The sequence below is a fragment of the Enhydra lutris genome, unplaced genomic scaffold (assembly GCF_002288905.1).
Source record: "Enhydra lutris kenyoni isolate GAN:26980312 unplaced genomic scaffold, ASM228890v2 scaffoldscaffold19, whole genome shotgun sequence".
NCBI classification, from domain to species: domain Eukaryota; kingdom Metazoa; phylum Chordata; class Mammalia; order Carnivora; family Mustelidae; genus Enhydra; species Enhydra lutris.
The window spans coordinates 3,145,908-3,170,870 of NW_019154103.1; the positions used below are offsets into that span (position 1 = coordinate 3,145,908).

Sequence of the window (24,963 nt, forward strand, 5' to 3'; positions counted from 1 at the left end):
AACCAATTTAGAAGTCCTTTCATTCATTTTATTTGTGTTCTTCCTACCTGTGGCCTAAAACTGTGAAGTTGGTTCTGTTTTCCCCCATTGAGACCCTCATGGTTCTACTGACTCTGCAACCCAGAGGCTCTCTCAAATACGTGTGACGGTCCACTCCAGACCCACACATTTAAAATCCTGTCTTCCACCTCAGTCCTGTACCTCAGAAGAATAAACGTGGTATCTTCTACAACAAAAAGATGTTCTGAAGTAAAACCTTCTATATTCTCACATCAAGATGAGAATTTGCCAGTTTGTCAAAAAGGAGTTTAATCTTACCTTTAAAAGCATTCTTCATCCTTCGTATGAAGGCTTGAAACAGATACTTGTTACATGTTGTAAGCTTCAAACCCACTCCCAGGTAGTCTGGGAAAAGTGTTGCCCTATGTGTTTTACCACAGACAGGACTTAAAAGGGCAGAGTGACTCAAGTCTCCTACGTTTGGGCCCATGTTCATGTCCACTGGAGACCCATGCTTTCTTAAAGTAGGTCTGTCTCCACTTTTGACTCCTGAGAGCAGTATTTCCCAAACTTCTCCCATTATTGTATCGCAAGGAACCTTTTTAGGTAGAGTTTCCCTGAGTACTTCCCACCATGAAATTTGAATATCACAGATCTATTGTGTTTCTATTCATGAACCACAGGTAGGCCTATACTTTCTACACAAAAAAGATGTTTTGCCCCGTCCCCCCCAAAAACCAATTTTTTTGCCCTTCTAGGGATTATTTCACCTCTTGGGAGAGAATATGTGCCTTAGAGAAAGACCGCCGGTATATGGCCTAAGATATCACACAAAGCGTTCTTCTGGGTCTCTTAGGAGATTAATGGGAGTTTTCTTAATTTGTTCCGTACCACCAACATACCTGACTTTATGTAGACCATTTATCTGACATCTTCAATTATCTGGAGCTAAACCATATCCCACAGTTGAAGCAAAAAAGGAATCAAAATCCATGTCTCAAAGCCTGTGCCCTGGACCTGGTTTCCTCTGCTCGTTGAGGACCCCTGGGAGAGATAACTGGAGCTGTGTGTTCTCATCTTGGGCAAAACACTAACTAGTTCAGTGATATCTCTGCACAGCTCAGAGCACATCAGGCAGTGAGGTGTTGGCTGCTCTGTGTGCGCACAAGGCAGCAAGAGGAGAACTGGCAAGACAGGAGGGGACAACGAAAAGGCAGAGGAGTTTGAGGCCATTTTAGTGCAGGAACAAAGAACCCCAAACACACCTCCATAGTACTTGAACTACAATAAATAATATTTATTAATACCACTCATGGTATTGATTATAGCACAGTAGAATGACAGGAAGGACTCTTCTGGCAGCACTCAGTAAACACTAAGCACCTACTGTGTACCGGGGACTGTAGATAAAATGATGAGCAGGAAGAGGCACTGTTCTCTTAGGATTTTCTCCAGGGCTTTAGGTTTTTTACAGAAAATGGTTCTTTTAAGAGGAGGAGTATGCTTTGGTTACCTAGAAAATGAACCTGTTGGGCCCTACTTGCGGGTCAGCACTCGATGATACAGCACATTTCTAGTGCAAGAAATGTGTGCCTCTATTCTACCCATCTTTTAAGAAACATGCCGTTCTACTGGGTTAGGTGAAGCTGTCAGATATAATTCATGTGAGGATTCTTTGTCATTTACTTGTTCCTTCTGCTTCTCTGAGACCACAAACCTCTTGAACACTAGGACCGCATTTGTCCCATCCTTGAAAGCTTTCCTGGAGAGGAGGAAAGGGGAGCTGTTGGTCTATTCCTATTAAGTCCTACAAGCACAAGAGCACACTGCTGGGCCTTTTGTTCTGCAGCAGTTGAAATTTGCTACAGAAGTTCTTGATGCTGTACGTAAAGTCAAACTCCACTTTTCTTGCCCCTCCAGCTTTCATACTTCCACAAACATGAGAACATAATTCAAGGACATCAGTATACCATGAAGCATGTGTACAGTTGAGTTTGACATGTGCATGTTTGAAAGAGAAAGAATATCCATCTCTCCCCCTTTTCATCAAAAACTTTGTCTACAAAGTATTTTAACCTGGTTTCTTCCATTTTTTGTTCTAGATTTCTAACTCAGTGCATTGATGGTTTGTGAAAACAGTACTCTCATTGGTTGGGCCAGAATATTCTCAGCTGGAACAGAAGTGGATAATAAAGAATACACCATGTTAACCTTGTTTAGACAATGAAGAGTTCAGTGTGGTTTGATTTGCGGGGAGAGGCAGAAATTTAAAATTAGATAAGATGTTTTCTAGGTCTAAACTGGCTCCAGAACCAAGTCGATTGCATATGTCCACCAGCTGTACCTGTTGCCTTTCTAGAATGTTTGTTTAGGTTGTTAATGACAGATCTTGTGAAGTATACTAGTGCTATACAAGAGAACATCAGGACTTTTACTTGTTCTAAAATAAATGTCTTCATAAGATTAGTTCTCAAATACTGACTGATGACCTACGTCAGGACTGCATATCTACTGTCCCCACTTATAGAGCACTAGAGCAAGTAGGACCTAGTGCTTCACACCACACGAGAGTAACCTGGACACTCCATGATTTCTAATAAACCGCATTTCTGTGGGGCTGTGTTCTTACAACCTAAACTGGTAGGTGAGTTGGTAACTGTCGTGGGTATATGTGTTGCATACTCTGAAAGGGTAAAAAGGTTTATTGCCAATGCATTCTTGAAAGGTTAAATTATATCTTTACATGCCTCTAGGCTAAGTAGAAGATAACCATTAACAGAAACCTTTTTTTTCATGATGCAGGGGTCACACTGGTCATCGATGTTAATCAGTGTCTGGAGAAAGAAAAGCCAAGTGATATTCTGTCTGTTTTAAAGTCTTCTATGTCTAACACAAATGATGTAATCCCTGAATGTGCTGACAAGTACTATGATGCCCTTGCAAAGGCAAAAGAGAACAAATCTGAAAGTGGTAAGCTTTTTAGTCCTTAGCGCCAACTAAATATCGTTTTGAATATGATGCTGTCTCTGGTCTTGTATTAGTTTTAAAACAAATAATGCTTTCAGATGAACATTTCTAAAATACTTTTTTATCTTGGGATCCTGGGTGGCTCAGTGGGTTAAGCGTCTGCCTTCGGCTCAGATCATGATCCCAGGGTCCTGGGATCAAGCCCTGCATGGGGCTCCCTGCTCAGCGGGGAGCCTGCTTCTCCCTCTCCCTTTGCCTCTCCCTTGGCTTGTGCTCTCACTCTCTTTATCAAATAAATAAAATCTTTAAGAAAAAAATATTTCTTATCTTGATAAAGAAAAATTTTTAGACGTGGCCTTTTTTTTTTTTTTAAAGCTTGGATTAACTTGGCTATGCATGGGTGCTTTCATAAACTTGAGAAATACAGTATTTAAGGAGATTATTCTTTATCTAGAGTTTCCTTGTTGATCCATTTCTCTAGTGATACAAACTGATTTTTTAAAAAATAATGTGTAATTATTACAGAAAATCAAGCCAATACAAATAATTAAGAACAACTGTTAGCTCCATAGAAACAATGCTAGCGAGAGTTTAGTTATATTCTTTTTATTCTGTCTTTCTGCTGAGTTACCTAGATAATATCAATCTATTCATTACATTTGAAAAATAAAATTGGGATTACCTATATCCCTCCTTTTATTTTTTAATATATAGAGAACATATTTCTACCTTGACCTGTTTCTCTTTATTCTTTTTTTTTTTTTTTTTAAGATTTTATTTATTTGTCAGAGAGAGAGAGGGAGAGAGCGAGCACAGGCAGACAGAATGGCAGGCAGAGGCAGAGGGAGAAGCAGGCTCCCTGACGAGTAAGGAGCCCGATGTGGGACTCGATCCCAGGACGCTGGGATCATGACCTGAGCCGAAGGCAGCTGCCCAACCAACTGAGCCACCCAGGCGTGCCTCTTTATTCTTTTTGAAACAAATGGTAGATGATTGCACAGTCTTGAGTAGGAGTAAAGAGCAATTTTGAACATGTGAAATAAAGTAGAGTGAACTGGTGTCCAAGAGACCAGATCCATAACCTCAGCAAGTGTTTATGCCTATTCAATCCAATGACAGACAATGAAGTGTTAGCTCTGGAAAGTATCTTTGAGATCATGAGCCTGAAACTCATTTCTCAGATTTGGAAACACATTCTAAGATTGTAGTCAGAGGAAGCCCATGACAAACCCAAAGCGGTTAATTCTTGATGGTCCGCATACTGTTCCTTTCGTAGATTGTTACTGAGAACCTCGTGTCCTGTCAAGGATCCGGGTGTCTCTTGACTCAGAGGCTGGTGTTTATTTGCACCACATCGTAGGTCTTGGACTTCCTCTTCTTTAAGAAGCTACTGTGACAGTGTATGGCCTAAGAAGTAGAATTGGAGGGGAAAAGGGTGGGGTTTTTTTTATTGTTCAGCTGGAAGACTTTCCCATAGTACCCTATGTACTTTTAAGTTTACCTGATGTCTTTCCAACCCAGAGATTGCACCCTTCAATTCAGCAAATTGCCCGTTGATGAAGTGTGAAGAGGGCTATTGGCCATTCTTTCTTACCTGGCATCTGATTGCCCTTTCCCTTTCCATTCCCTTCACATCTCTTCATTCAGAGTCACTGTAATGTCCCCTACCTCATCCTTCATGGAGAAAGACTTGTACAACAGTATTAATTCAGGGGTTAAGTTCAGGTTCAAGTCCATCTTCTGTCCGCTACCCTTGCCTACTCCTCTTCCTTTATGCCATGTTCTGGTGCATGTAGTCATATATCCCCAGATTCCCAATTCAGAAACCCAGGAGTTACCTTAAATCCATAATGATTACTTATGATCATCCTAATTTGACTGTACAGTGTGTGTTCTGGTAGGCCAGTATGTCTATACAGATAACAGGTGTCTGACTGCCCATTTGCAAAGAGATACATCTCTTTTCCTGGGCAGTAACAAACAGAACAGTTGAGGAGCACTTAAAACCAAATAAATAAATAATCAAAACACATTCAAGGGCCTTGAAGTTACCTCTGCTGAATTATTTGAGTCCATTTAAATATTCTGTAAGGAAATTCACTTGAACTTCGATTTCCCTATAAATACATTTAGTCTAAGGCTCACTTGACAGCAGTTGGCTTAGACTGATCAAGGTCAGATCATTTTTATGTTTATTTTTGTTGCTGTTTTTAGCTTGCTGGTCTGGGACAGGAATCATGGCCATTCAACAAAATAAACAGATTTCTAAATATGAAATAAAGCCCATGGATTCATGAGGTGGAGATGTTCTTCTTAACTAATGAAGCCATGAGTGCCATAGATTATTTTTCTAGTACATCCTTCCCCCCAAATTAAGTCCTTTCTGCAATTTTTTTTCTCATTTTGTATGGTTGGGTGGAACAAGGTGAGTCAAACCAGGACATTTTCCTTCTCCGTACTTACTTTACCTTAGATAAAGTTGTCTGCAAAGATGAGTCACTTCTCTGTTGGTTTCATGCAGATCATTGGCTTTCCCTACATAATGGGTCACATTCCTTCCAGGTCACTCCTTCTCAGAGAAGTTGCTGGGAGACTTCCTAAGCAAAGAAGATTCTTGCTTGTTGGTCTCCTCTGTCCTTTTGTCGTGCTGTTCATATCTACCAGGGACACATATTCTTTGTTTGCTTTTCCTTCTTAATGGCCATTTGTGACTCTTCTCCTCATGAGAAATTTGAGGTCCAGAGCCCTAGCATTACACATCCCTCTGTCCTCCTCTTGATTTGGTTGAGTTGAGAGCTTCCATTGAATACATAGAATTCACTCCATTTAATGAGTCATTTCTCATTATTTTAACTTAGGCCATCAAAATGCTTGATGAAAAATTGTTTATTAGATCATTTTACATATTGGAGAAACTACATTAGTGTTCAAGGTTTCAGTGTTTCTCTCTGGAATGTAACAAACTTCTTTTTTTAGTGTCTACTGAAGGTTCCTGGCTCAAATTCAGCCTGCAGGATAAATATGAGTATTACTACAACATCGATTCAAAGGAGAGTTCCTGGGTCACACCTGAACCATACTTGCCTAAAGAATCATGGCTCACGAAAAAAGAAATTGAGGTAGGAGTTTCATGTTTAATGAAACTGTACTATGAAAAAATAAGTGTGATTGCTTTTCTGTTTTTGGATCATGGAAGTGATGGGAGGAAATAACTGATTTATTAAAGCCTGGATATAGAGTAAAATCTTCATAAATGCAGTTGTATATGGCTGCATGGCTGCTAACTTTTACAATTATTTCCATATTAGCATACCACCACCAGACCGAGCAAGGGGATAAAAGCTTTTGTAGCTTGTTTGGAATGGTCCATTATCCTAAGAAATCAATCTTCAGGTTTGCCTTGACACAAAAGCTCAATTAGTAATAATTACTTGGTTGTCAGTATTTGGAAAGTCTTATTCTTTCCCCCTCACAGCCTACCACAGAGATACGTACGACCTTTAAAAAGTCAGTAATGCTTTCTGGGGGAAAATACTCTTGAAAAGATGTTCACAAGATGTCTTTGGACTTGAGACCAAAGTTGGACCCACAAGAAGTGAAAATTTCTGTTTGAACCATGCATTATAGTATATTTAAAGAGAAAATACTAATAATAATTTAGTTCCATTTTGGAAAAAGAAAAAAGAAAGGAAGAGCACACAAATGTAGGTCTTACAAAGTTCTTCAAAGTTGCCAGCATCAAAGATACTGCAGTATAGCAAGTTTGAGGATCGAATCACCATTATGATGTTTGCTAAAACTCAGAGAAAAATCTGTGGCCTGGACTGACAGGCCCACCAGAAATCGTGAATGATGAGAAGACAGTGAAGAGAAGATAGTTAATTAACTAATTTCAAATATCCAAGATTGTCACAATTTACAAGAAAATACTCTGGTGGCAGTTCATCATCGGGGCTACTTGTTAGAAAAATGAAACTGTGGACAATATTTAAAAACCTGATGCTGTAGTTGAAAAGACATATCAAACTGTGAAGAAGCAGCATCAAAGTGTTATAATTTGAAGCCAACAATTACTCCAGTGGTGTCCAAAGATGCCTTGGGAGTAACTTTGTGAAACTGAGCATCATTCTGTTAGGATTACTAAAAAGTGGAAGGTCTACGTTGTTAAAAATATATATATATATTTTTTTCTCCAGACAATCTAAAAGTACTGATTTCATGAATGTTAATATGTCATCTTTTAAAGGTTTTTAAGCATTTTTTGTGATGTCAGTTTTAATTGTTTAAATTAGCCCCCCATTCCCCACGGAATGAGAGGCACCAGCCAATAGACGTGAGTCCAGTCTTGGCTTGCATCTCTCAGAGAACATAAAAAGCAAACCCAGTTCGTAATCCACAGAAAAACTTTTCACAGTCCCCCCTTCTCCTTTTTCCACATTCATTCTCATTCAGACAGGGTTTCCCCTGTCTGGCCATGATAGCCTGTCTCTCCTCTCCCATCCCTTTTCCTTCTGCCCCAAGTCTTTTATCTTCCCCCAAGTTTATTTTGAGCTGCTCCAGGCTCATTGCAGAGGTCTGCCTACTGTGGCCTGGACAAGAAATGGGGCAGAGGAGCCAGAAGACTTCATGGCCACTGCAGTCCTTTCCTTGGCAGCCCTGGGGAGGGAGGAGTTGATATGTAAGCCTATTTCTACTGCTACCATCCTTGTCCCACTTACACTGTGGAGCTCCGGCCTCACACCTGGTCCTTGCTGGCACCTCTGCCTCCAGATTCTGAGGTCACTCAACCAAATTCTCAGAGCACCTCAGCTCCGAGTTCAGAAGATTCTAAAACATGTTGCTAGGAAGAAGCTAAGTCAGTCCATCCCTGGTTCTGGTCAAATCTCCTTTTAAACCAGGCCAGAAAGAGTTCTCCATATCATTTTCTCAGAGATATAATCTCCAGAAGCTTTTCTCTATGCTGCTTTCACCTGATGTGTGAAGTGTAACCATAAGAAATATCTCTTGCCAGGACATTGTTGAGAAAGTCACAACAGATTATGTCCGTGAGAAGATGTGGTCTGCGTCTGGTGATTTGCTTCTTCGCCTTCAAGCCACAAGTGCAGGATCCCTTCTTAAGAAAGAGTACGAAGCTAGGAAATCATATTTGTATGAACAAGAAAAGCATGTGGCCAAAATACAGGTATGTCAACTACCTACCACTAGTTACAGCAAACTGTGCTATCCCCTGGAGATGCTTCATTTGTTAGTTTGACAGTCAACTTCCAGCATTCCAATTAACAAATCTGACTGCAGATTTTCCCCTTAATCATTGCCCCCAAATCTGGCTTAGTAAGGCTCAGAGATAGGAAAGACATTGAATGATTATTCACCTTTGGAGACCATCAAGGGGTACTGTGGACTTGCCAAGGTCTGCCTACCACCAACCTAGCTGGAGCCAGAGGGACTCCTCAGATCAGAGTTGAAATCCTGTTTCTCTAAAAAGCTGGATCTCCTTGTGTCATCTACTTTCTATACTAGGTGCTTTATGAATTGGTTTTTCCGTGGCTAGTGCATGTTGAATGGCACCTGTTTCTGTGTTCTTCTAGAAGGAAAGAACAGAAGAGCTGATGAAATGGATTTAGCCTCTCCAAGAAACTCTTCTCCCTTACATACTCTTCATTTAGGCCTGCAGGAGAAATCCTTCTTTCCTGCCGGGTTGGTCTTGAGTTGTTCTTAAGCTTGCATGACTCCTCTGAACTTTCTGGTTGCCAAGAGAGGGACTGGTCAAATTTAGATGTTTCTCCTCTCTATTTTCCTACCACTCTCCACCAACCACCATGCTGGCTTCCAAAGGGCTGTATGTCTTTTTTTGTGCATCCAGAGTGATACTGTTATTGACGGACAGCATTTGATGGGTTTTTGCATTGGCCAATAACTAAGAAATTTCCCAAAATGGAAGTTTTTAAGTTGAAGATTCCTCTTTTGTGATCATTGGTGTGCTTACCTGCTTTCCTCACCTAACTATAATATCATCCAGGGCAGAAAATAAAAGTTTTTAAAATTCTTGTATTCTTGTATCTTGTGTATGATAGGTGCTCAAATATTTGAATCTGTTCAGAGCTTAAGATGTTAGAAGGCAGAAATGATTAATTTTTAGAAGAAATTTCTCCCATAAGCTGGACAAAGACGTTTTCTTAGCTTAACCAGTAAGTTTTCCATTTTATTTCTTCTTTAAACAAATGGTAGATAAAACACACAGGAAATTAAAAAAGCCTGAAGAGAGAATCCTCTCCATTGATGCTAAGGCTCTAATTTTACACAGAATTTAAAAGTGTCAGCCAACCTGACACAATTTGGACCAACCGTAAGCTGTCCAGTCTCAGGGCGTGGAGCAGTGTTGTATTTGGAGGACATTCTGCGGAGCACACTGGTATAAAGTCCATCTGATATTGGGACCCAGGGCCAAAGTCATGAGAAGGTTCAGGAGAAGAGCAGAAGCTATCATCTGAGCCTTTTTCCTCCATCTCAGCAGACTCAATAAGACTAAAGAAGCCATGGAACTGTGAAGTCACCCTTCCTTCTTTTGTTTTTGTTTGTTTTTCCCCTCAACTCTTCTGATGGTTTTTTAATGAGGAGAGCCGGAGGTGTAAAGGCAAGCTATAGACTGGAGAGGCATGCATATTCAGCATAAACTTGCTGACCTACAAAACCAGAAGGTCATGAACCAACGGATATTATGCTACTCTCACTTTTTGTCGATGCGGCCGATTCACCCTGAATTATGGGAATGATCTCAAATGTGAGGACTTCCCCTCCATGAAAGAGCTCAACCTTCCTAGCTGGTTCATTGAGTCCCAGATACAGTAGTCTTAACAAATTCAGAGAAAAGGCTCCCAGGCTAAGGCCAGCCCCTCCTCAGTTCTACTCCCCTCGGTCTCCTCCCAAAGAACTGAATAGTGGTAGAGAGAATATATGGCATCATTAGCCAGTCCTCTGTCTTGAATACTTAATGGAATATATCAGAAGGTACCCAATGTGTCTCATCAGAAATTCACTGTCATTCATAGGATTTTTCCCCTGTAAAGTAAGGTGTCCTGTCTCTCTCCCTGCAGGGAGAGAATCTCTTGAAAACAGTGAGAGAGAAAAAGCCATACTATTTTTTTAAGATTTTATTTATTTATTTGACAGAGAGAGAGAGATCACAGGTAGGCAGAGAGGCAGGCAGAGAGAGAGAGGGAATCAGGCTCCCTGCTGAGCAGAGAGCCCTATGCGGGGCTCCATCCCAGGCCCTGAGATCATGACCTGAGCCGAAGGCAGAGGCTTAACCCACTGAGCCACCCAGCCATACTACTTTTGAGCAGTGAGAAGGCCCTGGTAACATTGCCTGTATTTGTAAATGAGTGGCCCAGAAAATAATCTCAAACAATAAGGAATATTTTATTTAAAAACAAAAGAAAAGGATTATAAATTATATATATAAATTAAGTAAACTAACATTTAAGGATGCTCTTAGCCCAGGAGATGGAAGAATTTCTATGCTGAAGCTCTTTCATGCTTTCAAGGAATTGAATAAGACATGGCTTAGAGAAATAAGACAAAACATTGAAAGATAACTGATATCGAAAGAGAGGAGAAGAAATAGTGACGTTGTAGGATGTAAATGAAATCAGGATTGCAGAATGCGCAGCAAATGCCGAGAATAACTGCAGCACGTGCACAGCTTGGGAAAACTCTCACAGAACGCTGAAGAAAAAAATAGACCATTTGAAATGTACATTCTCATCTGAAAATGATAATAACTCGTTTTGTGGCTGGGTTGTCAGAATGAAGCGGGATGACTCACATAACAGACTCGGCACAGTTTGCGGCTCTTAGGTGCTTAGCAGTGTCCGAAGAGAGGAGATGATGGCTCCAAGGACAGATAATGGAGCCGACATTGAGATTGCTGCTGTGATACAGGGAGAGATCAGCAAAACTGAGCAGGAAGAAATAGATAGCTGTGGTATTTTTTTTCCTTGAACTGAGGAATGCTGGAATGCTACTTCTTAGGAAAAACCATGATGGTGGCAAACACCCAAACTTAGCCCTGGGAATGAGGGAATTAGTGAATTACTGAACTTCAGAGAGTGTTACAGACATCCTGGAAAGAAAGAGAAGGAAGCTTCTCTGAAGCAGCTTTCAGATTGCCTGGAGCAGTAGGAGAGTCTGTAGGTGGGGAGGAAGGGGGCAATCTGATGGGACCGTCCCGCATCATGTTGTTTTATTTTTTTTTATTTATTTTTATTATTTTTTTAAGATTTTATTTATTTATTTGACAGAGATCACAAGTAGGCAGAGAGAGAGAGAGAGGAGGAAGCAGGCTCCCTGCGGAGCAGAGAGCCCAATGCAGGACTCGATCCCAGGACCCTGAGATCATGACCCGAGCCGAAGGTGGAGGCCCAACCCACTGAGCCACCCAGGCGCCCTCATGTTGTTTTAATATAAGTGACTACTCTAGAATATCAGTGGGCTTGCTCCCTTGGAGCTAAGAACAAAAAGAGATAAATGGTTAGGGTTTTCTTGGCTAAGAGGTCACACAAGAATTTGTGCTTCAGAAGTTAGAGTTGGTAATTTGGATATTACTGTCCTGGGTGCCCAGTTACCAAACAAGGCAACCAATTTAGCAAGCCAGACTTTCTAGAGATTGACAGTTATAAAGGCTGTAAAACAGAGCAGTAACCTCTGAGGTCTAGATATTTTGAAAATGTGCTTTGTTAAATAGGTATTACACAGAAAATACGTTTATGGTAAGAAAAAAAACAAACCAACAAAAAGATGGCTGTTCTAAGTTTTCCCACAAGTTCTTAGACCAGCCAGAGAAGGAAATGGACACTACTGTAAATACATTCTGTCTCTAATTGTCTGCAAAACGCTGCTTGCAAATGGCTTTATGGTTTAGAATTTTGTCTCCTTTTGCATTTTCGGCAGTAACTCCTTTCTTCCAACTTTATACCCGTAATTGCTTTTAATAAACATCATCTAATTAGAAAAGCCTGCAGTCTTATGGCCTAGCACAGGACTTCTGTTAGCACTGAGTAAAAAAAAAAAATTTGTGGTGGAACTAAAACTTAAAAACTGAAAAAGAATGTATAATTTTGACAAGGAAGAGGCATATAGTATTCTGCTTCTGTAGACCAAAAATTCTATACCCACCAAAGTTGCCTTGGTTTGGGAAAGTAACAATAAAAATATTAAGTGTAGAATGATTTCAGAAAACTCTGCATAATCAGTAAAGAGATGAAATACTGAATTAAACCTCCAGGGAAATCCTATTGTTGAACATTGACTCCTTGGTACATTAAAAAATAATACAGAATGGATAAATGGGTTCGTTCTACCAGTGCAAGAATGTGTCAATATTATATCAGTCTTTACTATAACAGATTATCCAGAAGGTTTGTGAATCTGAGCTAATAAGATTAATAGTGTTTCTGAAGTTTAGATAATTCCAGAAAAGCAGAAGAAAGAACTTCAGCTTATCCTAATACCTTATTTGCTTTTCAGTTTGAATTTTAAAATGGGGTATGTTTGAATATAGTTTTTCACATTTCTGTGCTTTAAAAGTGTTACCCACAAAAACATAGGGAGCACCAATGAGACCCATCACAATGAATGTGTTAGTAGTTAATTTGCCATGGCTTCCAATAACCCACAGCTAGGGTTCCCTTCCCCTAGTCTCTATAGCCATCAGGACACTTTTGCAAGCAATTGTGGATGACAGTTTTTCCCATCATCTCAAAAATGCCGCACCGACAGATCCCATGGTGGCATTTTCTAAATGGGCCATCAACTAAAAATCCTTTTTCTTTGCTTAGATCTTTATTACTTGAAGTGTAGGGCATATACTGGCACTGTTATTACCTGAAACCCCCACCCAGACCCACTAAATTCCAATCTTCATTTTTTAAAAAACCCTCCAAAGATTTTGTATACATATTACAGTTTGAGAAGCACTATGAAGCTCACTCCAGTTTTAAATCCTCAATAATTTACCTTCCTGTAGAATTCTTTATCATCATAATAGCTTAAAGGAGAAAAACATGTGTTCATTTCAATGGTTAGTACAAAGGCAGTTCATTTCAATGGTTAGTACAAAGGCAGTTCCAGACCCATTCCTGAATTTTCTGTAATAATTACATTGAGATTTTAGTTTATTTGAGGAGATTGATATCTTTACAATAATGAATTTTCTAGTTCAGTAATCAGTATACCTCTCCATTTATTAATCTTTCCCTCCGTATAGCATTAAATTTATTCCTATTTAAGTTTACTCCATTAGTTATTTTTGGTATTATGACTGTCATCTTTTTTCTATTGTATTGTTTATTTTTCACATGCAGAAAATTAATCAACTATATATATACATTTATAACCAATCACTTGGAAGAACTCAGGTTTAATAGTTTTTAAGGTGACCCTCTTGAATCGTAACTAATTTTTACACTTCTGATTTTTTTTTTTAATCTTGTAATCTGTCGAGGAATAAATTCAAATGGCCTTAATAGTATAGGAAACCCTAGAACATTGGGTACTTAAAAACCATTTGGACTTAACTCCCACTTCTGGGAATACAGAATACAGCTACGTTTCCCTATTCTCTCCTCTGAGTACAGCTAAAAGCCCCAGACATTATTTGTAAACAAACATAACACTGAAAAATGGAGAGGAGAGGCAGACTGGCTTGGGAACCTTGAGACCCAAGGAAGGACATGGAGGTGAGTTCTGTGGTTTTCTTTTAGCTTCATATATCTCAGACTTCTTGCTGCAGAGACTGGCAACATGGACATGCCAGTGGGTGCAGGCAGAAACTCCTACAAAAGCCTGCTATGTAGCCAAAGGACCAGGAAAGGTGCAGCCCAGGAGGACAAAACATTTAGACAATAACCTCTCCACTCTAGCCAAACAGCACAGGAAAAAAACAAACAAACAAACAAAGCAAGACAAATCTGTGACCCCACACCAGTCATGCCACGAAGTCAACTCGAGAGTTTGGCCCTCCACCCTAGTAGACTCTAACAAGGTACCCAGATACCCACAGAGCATGAATTTCCATGCTCACAAACAGTAATGTGGCAGCCCTCCCTTTCTTTGATGGAATCAAAGAAGGCATGGTGGAGAGTCAGGACTTCGATCACAACCCAGTAGTAATGAGGCCAGCTGCTGCAAAGCCTTCTGCTGTCAGTGGAGGCCGTATGAGGAGTGGTAACACAGCACTACCGCCCACCTGGGCAGAGTGGTATTGGCGCAGACTTGGGGAGTAGTCAGAGCTCCCAGCCCCCACCCAGCAGTAATAAGCAGCCCCCACCTCAGATTTCAATAGAGGCTAGGCAGAGAACCTGAACTTCTACCCCTGCTTGTCAGTAATGAGGCAGCACCACCACCTTTCTCCCTTGCCAGAACAGTGTCAGGGAAAACCACCTAGAACAGGTTAAAAAAAATCCGGTCTTATTAGTCACCACATAATATCCAATTTGTGTACATTTCAATCAATAATAAACATTTCAAGAACCAAACAAAACATAAATTTTGAAAGACAATTACTAGGTGCCAATACAGGAATGCGGAGGTGGCTCAGTCAGTTAAGCGTCTGCCCTCTGCTGGGGTCATGATCTTGGGGTCCTGGGATCAAACCCCACGTTGGCTCTCAACTCAGCAGGGAGTCTGCTTTTCCTCACTATCCCTCTGTGTTCTCTCTCTTACACACAAATTAGTAAATCTTAAAAGAAAAAATAGATACCAATACAAATAACAGAGATGTTTTAATTACCTGACAAAGATTTTAAAGCTGCCATGTTATGGTAAGCACTTATGAACACACTTGAAACAAAGGAAAAAATAGGAAGTCTCAGCAAAGAAATAAAAGAAAAAAAAAACCAATTTTTAGAGCTAAGACATAGAACAACGTATTAAAAAAAACTCGCTGGATGGACTCAGCAGCAAAATGGAGGGAACACAGGACCAAATTAGTGAACTAAAGAATAGAATGATAGAAATTACTAGATATGAACAACAGAGAGAAAAAAACTGAAAAAAACAATGACCAAAGCCTCAAGGCATCTGTGGGACCATAATAAAAGATTTAATGTTTGTGTCATCAGAGTTTCAGACGAGAAGAGAAAGAAGTACTGGAAAAGCCTGAAATAAATAATGTCTGAAAAGTTCCTGTGTGTGGTCCAAGACACAGAACCACAAATCCAAGAAGCTAAGTAAATCCCAAAAAGGATGAACTCAAGTGTACCCAAAGATGCATCACAAACCTCTGAAAATAAACAAACAAACAAAATTAAAAATCTTTAAAGCAGTGAAATAGAGATGGCAACTTAGCTATAAGGGGAAAACAGTTCTCATGACAGAAGGTTTTTCATAAGGACCTATGGAGATGACAAATGGCACAACATGGAAAGTAACATAGTATTCGTTATCCACCAAAAATAATCTTTAGGAATGAAGGGGAAATCCAGACATTCTCCAATGAAGAGGAAAATTAACAGAACTTATCATTCGCATACCTGCCCTAAAAGAATAACTAAGAAAGTTCTCTAAACAAAAAAAAAAAAAAAAGAAAATGATAAAAGAATTTTGGGAAACTGGGAAGGAAGAAAGAACAAGGGAAGTAAATTTGTAGGTAAATATATTTTCCTTCTACTCTTGAATTTCTTTAAGTATGTTTAACAGTTGAAGTAAAAATTTTAACATTGTCTTACACTGTTCTAAATATATACATAGACAAAATGAAATTGTATTATAAATGGGGTAGGGTAAGGTATATGTAGGAAGGTAAGTTTTCTTCACTTTTCTGGAAATCGAAGTATAAATAAAAATGAAGAGCCATTTTTATCAGTCGGTTTGGATATCATCAATGTTTTTAATTTTGTCAGTTCAGTGAGACCCTGGGGAAAGAAATATCTATCATATACTCTTTGGAGGGCAGTTTGACAGTAGCTTTCCATTTCAAATATCAGTTATGGAGCCAGTAATCCCCCATCTAATAACCTATCTTGACAGGAATAATGCATATAAAATACATAATAATGTGTGTACAAGGTTGTTTACAGTACTACAGTGTATATGCTTACCCCATGTTTGCCCATTGCAGAGCATACATAACAAAAAATGAAGAGATTTTTGTAGAGCAGCTAAGTCTAAGTAGGGGGCACATAGGCACATTGTACTTTATACCTTTTCTCTACTAGATCCTCATATATCATCATCTAGGCATTGAGTACAGATTCTTTGCATAGAAATACATATTACTATGTTTTTTCTTTTTTTTTTTTTTTTTTTTTGTTAACAGGTCCTATCATCGTATGTGTGGTAAACTACAATTTCTTTGTTTTCTTTGCATTGTATCTTGGAGATCGTCTTGTTCCTCAAGATACAGAACACCGCTGTAGTCAATATATCTGACCCTATCTCATCCTAACTGCCACATAGCATCCCTCACTAGGAGTGCAGTTGTAGCTGATCTGTTTTCCCATGTGTAAACATTCCGCTCTAAGCACGTGTTAGTATTATAAGCAATGCTGCAACAAAAACCCTTACATATAGTTCTTCTATACTGGTGCTTTTCTTGGGCTAGATACGAAGAAAATTAGAAGTACTAGGTGAAAGGTTAAATAGTGTTAAATCTGATATTGCTGAATTCCCTCAAAAAGACTATTCCTTTGTACTTTGCCTGAACCCCACACTCCCATCTTTGCTATTTTATTCACAGCTTGGAGTGGATGAGTGGATAAGGTAACAACTTATCCAAAGTTATTCTGAGTGCTGCCGGAGGCTCCCTCAAGCTTAGGGCCATCCCACATTGTTTGTAGATATTCTTTTATTTTTGTAGATGTTGATTCTGTGGTTCCCTCTTTAAGTCCAATTCCAACTACCTTCTCTCCTCCAGGATCCCTCAGAGTTGTTGGTCCATGTGCTTGCTTTTCTAACACTGTATCGAATTGCTTTAACAGCCTATTTTTGAGATTTACCATTAGCGGAAGCTGGGTGAAGGTTACATGGAACTCTATTATTTTTGGAGTTTCCTGTGAGTTTCTAATTATTTCAAAAAGGAAAGTATTTTTTTAAAATACTTTGTCATATCCAGGGATTTGGATTGAGAGGAGAAGTCTGGAACAAGTACTCAGTTGATTTTTTTTTTTTTTTTAACCATACTAACTTTTATTTTGAATCATTACAGGACATATTTTTTAAATGGTAATAAAATTCCACATGCCTTTTTTCAAATGAATGAATGATGTAGTTTGACATATGTAGACATGAAATTTATAAAAATAATTTCATTTTTTGTATTATCCTTTTTAACAAGAAACTTCTATTTCATTTCTAATATGAAAACAAAACCAGAGGATCGAAGGGAGTTCCAAAACTTTGTTTCAATAAAAAACGTTCTCAGAAATTAACTGGAATAAACTTATTTTTGTATTTAATCATTCTAAAGATACCAGTTTGTGTCTAGTTTTTGTAAGTGTTGCCTATATAAAAGTTCTCTTTCATGGTAATAACCTACTAAAGCTTTGTTGATGAAGCGTCACTAACTTCATGTAGATAAGATAATAAATGATCAGTCACAGCACTCCTTTTTTCAGGGATCCAGAGTTACAAATCAGCCAAGCATTCACCTTCTTTGGTCTGGACCGCGGTGGGTCACTTGCTGGAGTAAAGATAGTTACTAGCCATTATTTTGAAGCATCTGATACTGTTACCACATGGTAGCAGTACTCAGTTAATCTCTTTGTATGTTTCAGGACAATTCTATTTTATTATTATTATTATGTCTTGTCACCCAGAACCTTGGCAAAATTAAGCTTTCAAATGGGAAACTGGGTTCTACCTGGTAAATGTGCTTTCCCAAGTATGGGACAAGCCATGATCTGGTATGTTCTGCTCAATATAATGTCCACTCCCCAGTGATGGTATCCCCATGAGATTTGGAAGGGAGGGCCCTGACAGTGTCCCAGCTCCGTGTCTCCTGAGATGCACTCTGTTCTCGTGCTTTCTAAAATTAAGTGGGGAATTGTTGCACATAAGTAATTCTGTTACTTGCTCTTTTCCACAGGCTTTTTGGAAGGGATGTAAACAACGGAAAGCATATTTGCGCAGGCGGCAAATGTTGATTAATAATGTTGATTCTATTGTGAAGGTAAACATCCCTTGCCACTTTATCAAGTGCTTGACTTTTTTTTTTAAGGTTTTATTTATTTATTTGACAGAGAGATTACAAGTAGGCAGAGAGGCAGGAAGAGAGAGAGGGGGAAACAGGCTTCCTGCTGAGCAGAGAGCCCAGATGTGGGGCTTGATCTCAGGACCCTGAGATCCTGACCTGGGCTGAAGGTAGAGGCTTAACCCACTGAGCCACCCAGGTGGCCCTCAAGTGCTTGACTTAAACCTTTCTCTTCATTTTAGTTTTGTTCTTGGAAGACAGATTATGGAAAGAGTACATAAGAGTCTTGACATATGAATTATGTCGCGGGTTTGAGTCCCATGTCCATTACTCAACTGATCATCTTCAAGTCTGTTAAAACACTGTACCTGGCTCAGGTCCTTTCTATAGTTTTGAGAATCAATTGTGCAAGTATTTCAAAACCTATAAATGCTATTTCTCTAGGAACTCCAAATTGATTATTTAAGCTTTGGGAAAAACACTGTTATTACACATCCCTCTTAACCATATTCACTAATAACATTTACAAAACTTAACAGTACAAAACCTTTGTTGTTAGGCAAATACAAAACCAGTGACAAGAAAAAGTAGAACTAAGTTAGGACCTGCATGTGGGGGGTAAGTAGGTCTAACCCAGCTCTCCACCCAGGCTGACAGCCCTGAGTTTAGAAAAAGGAAAGACACTGGGGTGCCCACTGCCCAGTGCTAAAAACCAGAGGACAGCTGAGAAATGAACTTTCAGACAATGTGGAAATCCAGGTGAGAATTGGAATAGCAGAGATTGAAATCAAATGAGATTAATTCAAAAGACCTTTGAAACTGTGAAGGCAGAGAATGATAACATCTAGTTCCATTGTGCTCCTTGGTAATGTGTTCTGCTTGCCATGGGGCATAAGCCTGTGTTGTATCAGAAAACTGTAGGTCTGAACTTGTCCCTCAGGAGAAGTCTGGATGTGCTTTCCTATAAAGACCTAAAGGATCCTGGATGCTGTTAAGGGATGCTGGAAGAAATCCTGCACTTGTGTTTTGATTCCCTGACCTGCTCCAGCTCTCAGCAAAATGCCTTGCCCTCTTGGTTTTTATTTCCTAAGATGAAAGCAAAATGGTACAAAGCTACATTACCTTCCATACCATAAGGTATAAAACGCTTCAAAACCCTAGGGAAAATGTAACAACAGGAGTAGGAGATGAAGATAATGCTTAGGACATTAATTATTTGGTAGGCTGTTCACTTTTTCTTTTTTTATCAAAATATCAATATTATCTTTAGAATGTGAAAAAATATTAAAGGTGGTTTAGTAATTGCCTTGATTTCTCTATTTAACTCTTTTTTAAGATTCAGTCCTGGTTCCGGATGGTAGTCACACGGAGGAATTACCTTGCACGACTGCAGTATTTCAGAGATCATGTAAGGCACACACAAGTTGATTTCCCCTGGCTGAGAATGAACTGAACGAATGCTTTGTTGAATGTTCGCATTGAATGATTTCTAGTAAATGGTGGAAATGTTTTCAGAAGAGAACCCAAGTAGAAGGCTGCTGGCATATTGTATATGCTGGCTGCATAGTGTTCCTGTGTAGTCTTTATATTAAATAGACTATCTTGTCAGTTCAGGAAGAGAAAATGAAATGTCTTCATGCACTTGCTTCCTTTTGTCATAACTATCATTCATGCACTTGCTTCCTTTTGTCCTAAGACATACCAGAGCTTTTGATGAGGTTGATATTTTCATGTCTGCCCAGCTGTCTTTGGTTCAGTGTCTAAAACACTAGTGTCATTTAGTTGGATGGATAGTTGGAATCTATACACCAGTAACCTTATATTTTGTTTTTAAGTCCAAAGGTAAATGGTGGAAATGAACAGTAGGAGGAAACAACAGGTCTTAAAAACTCAATGTGATAATATTTGGAGGCTTACTTTTTTTTATTCAGAACTCATGTTCAGAGTGAGACTTTACTAGTCAGGACTGCATAGGAAATGTGTGAGAAGAAACAGATGTGGGCTAGAGAAAAGATTCCAGATGAGTATTTTCCAACACTGCTTGTAAAGTTTTTCTAACTGGTGACTGATAAACTTAAATAGAAGCCCACAGGAAGAATTTTTTCAGGATCTTTTAAAGAATAGATAAGTGAACACAGGCTGAATCATCTAAATTTGGGGCTAAAATTCTTTTCCCTTTTAGATCTCTTTATAAATGGTGCTATATAATCTTGTCAATACTTTTAGCTGACTTACCTGACCTTTTCTCTGCAAAGAAAATGCAAAAAATAAACATTGAATACATTCCATCTAACTACTGTCAGTTCTAAATAGTTTTCATTCTTAAAGAAAAAAAAAGATTTTATTTTTGAGAGTGTCAGGTGAGGAAGGGAGAGAGCCTCAAGTCCTTCAGTAGGAAAAAAAAAAACAAAGACTAACTTACAGGAAAAGCCAATAGAAGGCATATCTCAGAGACCTGTATTAGAGGCATTTCATCAATTTATAAGACGTGAGTCTGAAATAGTGAGCAACTTGGTTCTTGAGAGATCTCTGAACCATGTGCAACTACTTGGGTGAGTGGGTCAGGACTCCCGTCATGAGACAGGTGGGAGGGGAAAACCCAATCACAGTATCTTTTCTAGCAACGAATGAGATGTGGTGGTCAGGGGAGAGTGAAGCATACCAAAAGGTGATGTCAGTAAGAAGACAACATGGCACAGAATATCAGTATTCCAACCAGGCATCAGAGATATGGTGTATCAGTATGTGGAAAAGGGGTGCCGAATTTACTTGAGAGAGGTCCCGAATTTATGAATACACAGATGAAAATAACATGAGGTGACAAGCAACAGCAGTCATAGCTCATAACATAATTCTGAGTGACCAGGAGCACCTGAGCAGCTCAATTGGTTGAGTGTCTGACTCTTGATTACAGCTCAGGCATGATCTCAGTGTGGTGGGATCAAGCCCCGTGTTGGGCTCCCTGTTCAGTAGGGCGTCTGCTTGTGGTTTTCTCTTTCTCTCTTTCTCTGTCTCTCTCTTTGCCCATCCCCATCTATTCTCTCTATATCTCTCTAAAATAATTAGTTAAAAGAAAATTCTGAGTGACCTAACCAAAGACAAGTCATAGAGTGGATGGTTCTTCTTTGGCCATTGTTTGGTAGTCTCATATCCAAATCATGTATAGTCTTCATAGTTCCTAAGGACAAAAATTAAAATATTCTTTTATATAAAATGGAAAAAATTAAGTAATCTCTACACTCAACATGGGGCTCGAACTTAAAACCCTGATATCAAAAGTCATGTGCTCCACCACCTGAGCCAGTGAGGTGCTCCTAAGTAGTGTCCATTCTTAAATACTCTCAGTTCTTGGGTAGTTCTGAATTCTATAATCATGGAATAGAGGGACCTTGGGAAGATCATGACTGGTCTCATTCTTTTGCAGAAAAATGAAATTGTGAAAATACAGTCCCTACTGAGAGCAAACAAAGCTAGAGATGACTACAAAACATTGGGTAAGTGGAAATTCTTACTAACGATGGGGTTCTTCCTAATAAGCCCATCACAAGTTGCCAATATCCTAAGTTGAAAATGCATTTAACACATCTAATCTGTGGAACATCATTGTTTAGCCTGGCCTGCCTTAAATGTGCTCAGAGCACTTAAATTAGCCTACGGTTGGACAAATGATCTAACACGAAGCCAATTTTATAGTAAAGAGTTGAATAGCTCGTGTTATTTAGTGAATACCACACTGCAAGTGAAGAACAGAATGGTGGTGAGTATATGGGTGGTTTACCCTCATGATCATGTGGCTGGCAGGGAGCTGTGGCTCACTGCTACCCAGTATCCTGAGGGAGCATCCTATGGCATGGTATTAGCCTGGGAAAAGTTGAAAATTCAAAATTCAAAGTACTTTCCTTTTGAATATGTGTGGCATTTGCACCATCATGAAGTCAAAAACATCTTAAGTCAAGCCATCACTAGCTGGGGATCATCTATACTCTGAAACAAAGTATGGATTCTCTTTAAATGAGGCAAAAACAAAAACAAGAGACTGCTCCAGGAATAAAGTTGTCCATTGTTTCCAGTAGGGTTTGACCATCTCAGACCCCAGGTTCTGAATTGGTGCACAAAGGAATGTTGATGGCAGGAAGTGGGCCTTCCTGTTGTAAGTGGAAGCGGTAGGTAGAGTGGATATGATTTCTTCAGAAAGAAAGGAGTTGGCATAAATGCTGATATTTTTATATTAAGTTTTAGCTAGAGTCAGAAATCTAATGCTAAAGAGCCAGAAGATAAGCTTTTATTTGAAACTGTTTAGTTTTTTTTGTTGGCCCATGATTTTTTCCCCCTCATTCTAAGAATAAAACATGTTCACATCAGAAATTTTGGAAACAAGAGTAAGAAGGAAAAAATATGAATAAGAAAAGGAAAAGCTCATCTCCTGAAGATGTTTATGGTCATCATCATAATTTCATTCTCAACTTTCATGGTCCCTATAGTTTTTAAAATATTTTATTATAATATGACATGCCATTTGTAGAAAATATTAAAAGAGCAAAATAAAATAAAAATCACCCAGAAATAGCATTGACATTTTGTACTATTTACAATCCCAACATTGCGTATGTTCTGTTCTTTACATAGTGAAGATCTTTTTTTATATGCTGAATTTTTAACATTCTTACTATCACAAGAACATGTGATAGATTAAGAAACCTGCTGATAAGCCTACTAGTATTGCACAAACTTTTTACATCTTTTGGTCAGGTTATTCTGAATTAGTTTTGAGAGGGTAAAAAAAAAAAAAAATGATGACTTGGCATCTTAGTCGTGAAAATGGCCATTGTGCTGTGTCTACCTCTGCCTTCCTTCTCATTTTTATTTTTTGGAGGAAGCAAATTTGAGTACTATAATGAGCACGGTGCCAAGGAAGTAGTTTAGCTGGTACCTTTCGCCTAAAGTCCATCTGAGTTCTGGGGTGAAGTATACGGCTCAAGAAAGGTCTTCCTTGGTACTTGTTAAGGAAAAGCCTCAGAAAGATTTAGAGAGCAGGTTCTGCTTCCAGCCTATAGGATATATTAGGTAACACATCATTCTGCAGGATTCCAGAATTCCCTCTGCAAGTTAAGTAAGGGAAGGCCAACTAGTATTTGCAGGGCCACACTTCTCCATTGTCAAATTCATGAGATTCATCTCTCAGCTGGTGGATACCTTTAAGTGTTTTCCAAGAAGTCTAAATAGGGATTTTTGTTTTCTGAGCCCCGACACACTAGAACAGGTTTGCTACTGTCCTTGCTCATGAAAGACATTTTAAGAATAAATTTTCCAGCTGAACACAGGCTGCTTTTCATTTCTTTCTAGGTAACATGTTTTTGTGGTCAGTTGTAGGGATGCTTTTCACTTGCTTACATTTTCTTTTAATTGTTATTTATTTACTTGAGAGAGAAAGAACATGAGAGGAAGAGGGGACAGAGGAGATGGAGAGAGAGAATCTCAAGCAGACTCTTTGCTGAGCACCGAGCCTGATGCAGGGCTCGAGATCATGACCTGGACCAAAATCAAGAATCAGATGCTTAACAAACTGAGCCACCAGGCACCCCTTTACGTATTTTTTTTAATTTCAAAGACAAAAGAAATTCCAATTTAAAAATCCAGGTGATTTTATGTTAAAGCATAGAGGATAGATAGAAATTACGTTAGTGAGTAAGTTAGATCTCGGCCGCTCTGGGCTTTAGCAAACAGGGTGGTTCTGTGGTAACTGAAATGTAACTTTTCATTTCTTTCTCAATTCAGCATCTTTATAAGACTAAGGCATTTTTTTTTAAGATTTTATTTATTTATTTGACAGATAGAGATCACAAGTAGGCAGAGAGGCAGGCAGAGAGAGAGGAGGAAGCAGGCTCTCTGCTGAGCAGAGAGCCCGATGCGGGGCTCAATCCCAGGACCCTGGGATCATGACCCGAGCCGAAGGCAGAGGCTTAACCCACTGAGCCACCCAGGCGCCCCAGACTAAGGCATTTTTTTAAAGGTATTATTTATTTATATGAGAGAGAGAGAGAGAGTATGAGTGGGGGCGGGAGGAGAAGCAGACTCCCCACTGATCAGGGAGCAAACATGGGGCTCAGTCCCAGGATTCTGAGATCATGACCTGAGCCAAAGACAGACACTTAACCAACTGAGCCACCTAGGCACCCAAAGACTAAGGCATTTTTAATCTGAAAAAAGAAAGTCACTTTTATTGGTCTGTCATCATTGATTTTCACCCATTCCTTCTGGAAAGACATTGAGTTCCTTTAGGCTTGTTGGTTATTGCAACTGTGATGTGGCCCACTTCTCAGTAATAACTGTCAAGTTAGGTGATTCTCTGAAATTCAGATATCCCAAAGTGATTCTGAGCCTGAAGATGTCATAGGGCTTCTGCTGACAGAGGAAATATTAAATTTGGGCTGTAATAATTACTAAAGCTAGAATACTAATTTGTTTCTAACATGTTTATTGGCACATACAGAGATAAGCGGTCCTTAGGAGCAGAAAGAATTGGAGACCAGGTGAGCTGGCTCATGTCCTCGCAGCTTAGCTACATACGTGAGCTCTGGAGCATCGCTCTGGCTTTTTCTAAAATGGCCATGTCATTAGCAACATCATTGTTGGAAATAGTAGATGATAAATTCACATGTACTTCAGTGATCAGGAAAAGAAGGGTCCCAAGAGCTGAAGTAATTTCTGCAATAAAACCCATCAGAAGTGGCAAAATACTAATACCAATGCCCCTAGATTTGGTTGTCCATGTGGGGTTCATGCTGTTAGTTCTTTGTGTGGTTGTTTTA

The 24,963-nt window shown here is 39.2% G+C and overlaps 1 protein-coding gene and 1 pseudogene across 3 annotated transcripts in view; both read left to right on the forward strand.

Moving 5' to 3' along the window:
- LOC111148214 (IQ motif containing GTPase activating protein 2) overlaps positions 1–24,963 on the forward strand; it is a 281,437-nt gene that overhangs the window by 208,777 nt on the left and 47,697 nt on the right. For 2 of the 3 annotated variants that reach the window (XM_022504674.1, XM_022504675.1), the window contains 6 exons: positions 2,803–2,970; positions 5,944–6,086; positions 7,979–8,149; positions 18,050–18,133; positions 19,491–19,562; positions 21,579–21,648. In XM_022504674.1, coding sequence (XP_022360382.1) covers positions 2,803–2,970; positions 5,944–6,086; positions 7,979–8,149; positions 18,050–18,133; positions 19,491–19,562; positions 21,579–21,648 — 708 coding nt within the window. The remainder of the gene's footprint in view (positions 1–2,802; positions 2,971–5,943; positions 6,087–7,978; positions 8,150–18,049; positions 18,134–19,490; positions 19,563–21,578; positions 21,649–24,963) is intronic. The other variant, XM_022504676.1, reaches the window with a different exon arrangement.
- Positions 20,091–21,047, forward strand: LOC111148227 (annotated as a pseudogene).